Here is a 1,781-nt window from a genome sequence, read left to right on the forward strand (position 1 = left end):
AGTCCCATGCAAATGTAAGGCAGTGCTTAGCCTTATGCAAAATCGAGGCAGGGTTTAGCCTTATACAGATGGAGACAGAGCTTAGTCTCATGCAAGATTCGGGACAGGGCTTAGTCCCATGCAAATGGGAGGCAGAGCTTAGCCTTATGTAGATATGGAGGCAGGGCTTAGCCTCATGCAAAATGGAGGCAGGGCTTAGCCTCATGCAGATGGAGACAGAGCTTAGTCCCATGCAAAAATAGAATAAATAGCAGGTGATAGCAGAGTTTTCTTAGCCGGTAATAGGTTTCAGTATCACGGTTGTTATGAAGATTGTGACTTGGAGGCATGTATATTCTTCGCTCCCGCATCCAACTAAAAATTGTGAGTTCTGTAAAGGGGAGGTCGGTTCGTGCCTCCGTCGGCTTGCTTTGCTTGGTTTTGGAGTCCTTGTTTGAGTTGCCCTGGGTAACATCTGGCTGTTATAGAAATAAACTTTTTAAAAATATGCACTTATTGATAAAAGTAAAGTTATTTTAGAAAAAACAACGAAATATTAAGTAATTTTAGATAAACTAATGATCGTAACATGTTTTAGGGACATTGCAACTTTTTTGTTTTAGAATTTTGAGGATCCTCCTCAAAATTCTTCCCCAGTTTCATAAATGATCTTTCGCCATTTGCGTGCGATGAAACTTGCTGACCCTTCTCCGGAATTTTGAGAATCCTTCTCAAAATTCTGCCTCAGTTTCTTAACCAATTTCTGACTTTCTGGCTTATGATGGAGTTGGCTAGACTTGCTCCGGAATTTTGAGGGTTCTACTCAAAATTCCACCCCAGTTTCTGGTTCTGGGGGGAAAAATGAAAAGTTTATTAAGATATGACCGAACCTACAGGGTTGCCTATGTATCCCCTCTTAAACGGGAATCAGGTCAAGTGTAGTTCAGTTACATCAGATGAAGAAATGTAAATTGTCTAAACATAGTATCTCTTGACTGCTCTGAATTGACTGGGTTCAGCCAAACTTCTTTGTCCATTTCTGCAAGTATGAGTGCTCCTCCTATTAGCTCCCGATGAACCATGTAAGGACCTTGCCAGTTGGGAGAGAATTTTCCTTTGGCTTCATCTTGATGAGAGAAGATCTTCTTCAGTACCAACTGTCCTGGTGCGAATTGCCTTGGTTTGACTCTTTTGTTGAAAGCCCTGGACATTCTATTTTGATAAAGCTGACCGTGACATACTGCATTCATTCTTTTTTCATCTATAAGTGCCAATTGTTCATAGCAACTCCTTATCCATTCTACATTGCTGGGTTTGGATTCATGCATGATTCTCAAAGAAGGAATCTCTACCTCGGCTGGGATGACAGCTTCGGTACCATAAACTAGTAAATAAGGGGTTGCTCTAGTTGATATACAGACTGTAGTGCAGTACCCCAATAGGGCAAAGGGTAACTTCTCGTGCCATTGTTTGTGGTTTTCTACCATTTTCCTTAGTATCTTCTTGATGTTCTTGTTGGCGGCTTCTACGGAACCATTCATCTGAGGTCTGTATGCTATAGAGTTTTTGTGCTTGATTTTGAAGGTTTCACACATGGCTTTCATTAGGTCACTGTTGAGATTGGCGGCATTATCAGTAATAATGGACTCGGAACTCCGAGTCGGCAAACAATACGACCCTTGACAAAGTCTGCGGCGATTTTCTTGGTCACAGCTTTGTAGGATATAACCTCTACCCATTTTGTCAAGTAGTCAGTGGCCACTAAAATGAACCTATGCCCGTTTGAAGCAGTGGTCTCGATC

At 41.7% G+C, this 1,781-nt stretch overlaps 1 protein-coding gene across 1 annotated transcript; it reads right to left on the reverse strand.

Annotated features, from left to right (window-relative positions):
• Nucleotides 1-926: 926 nt before the first annotated feature.
• Nucleotides 927-1,466, reverse strand: LOC138884982 (uncharacterized). Its single transcript, XM_070165863.1, has one exon. The coding sequence runs from the start codon at nucleotides 1,464-1,466 to the stop codon at nucleotides 927-929; it is 540 nt and encodes a 179-aa protein (XP_070021964.1).
• Between the last annotated feature and the right edge of the window lie 315 nt (nucleotides 1,467-1,781).

The sequence above is a fragment of the Nicotiana sylvestris genome, chromosome 2 (assembly GCF_000393655.2).
Source record: "Nicotiana sylvestris chromosome 2, ASM39365v2, whole genome shotgun sequence".
In the NCBI taxonomy this organism is placed as follows: Eukaryota; Viridiplantae; Streptophyta; class Magnoliopsida; order Solanales; family Solanaceae; genus Nicotiana; species Nicotiana sylvestris.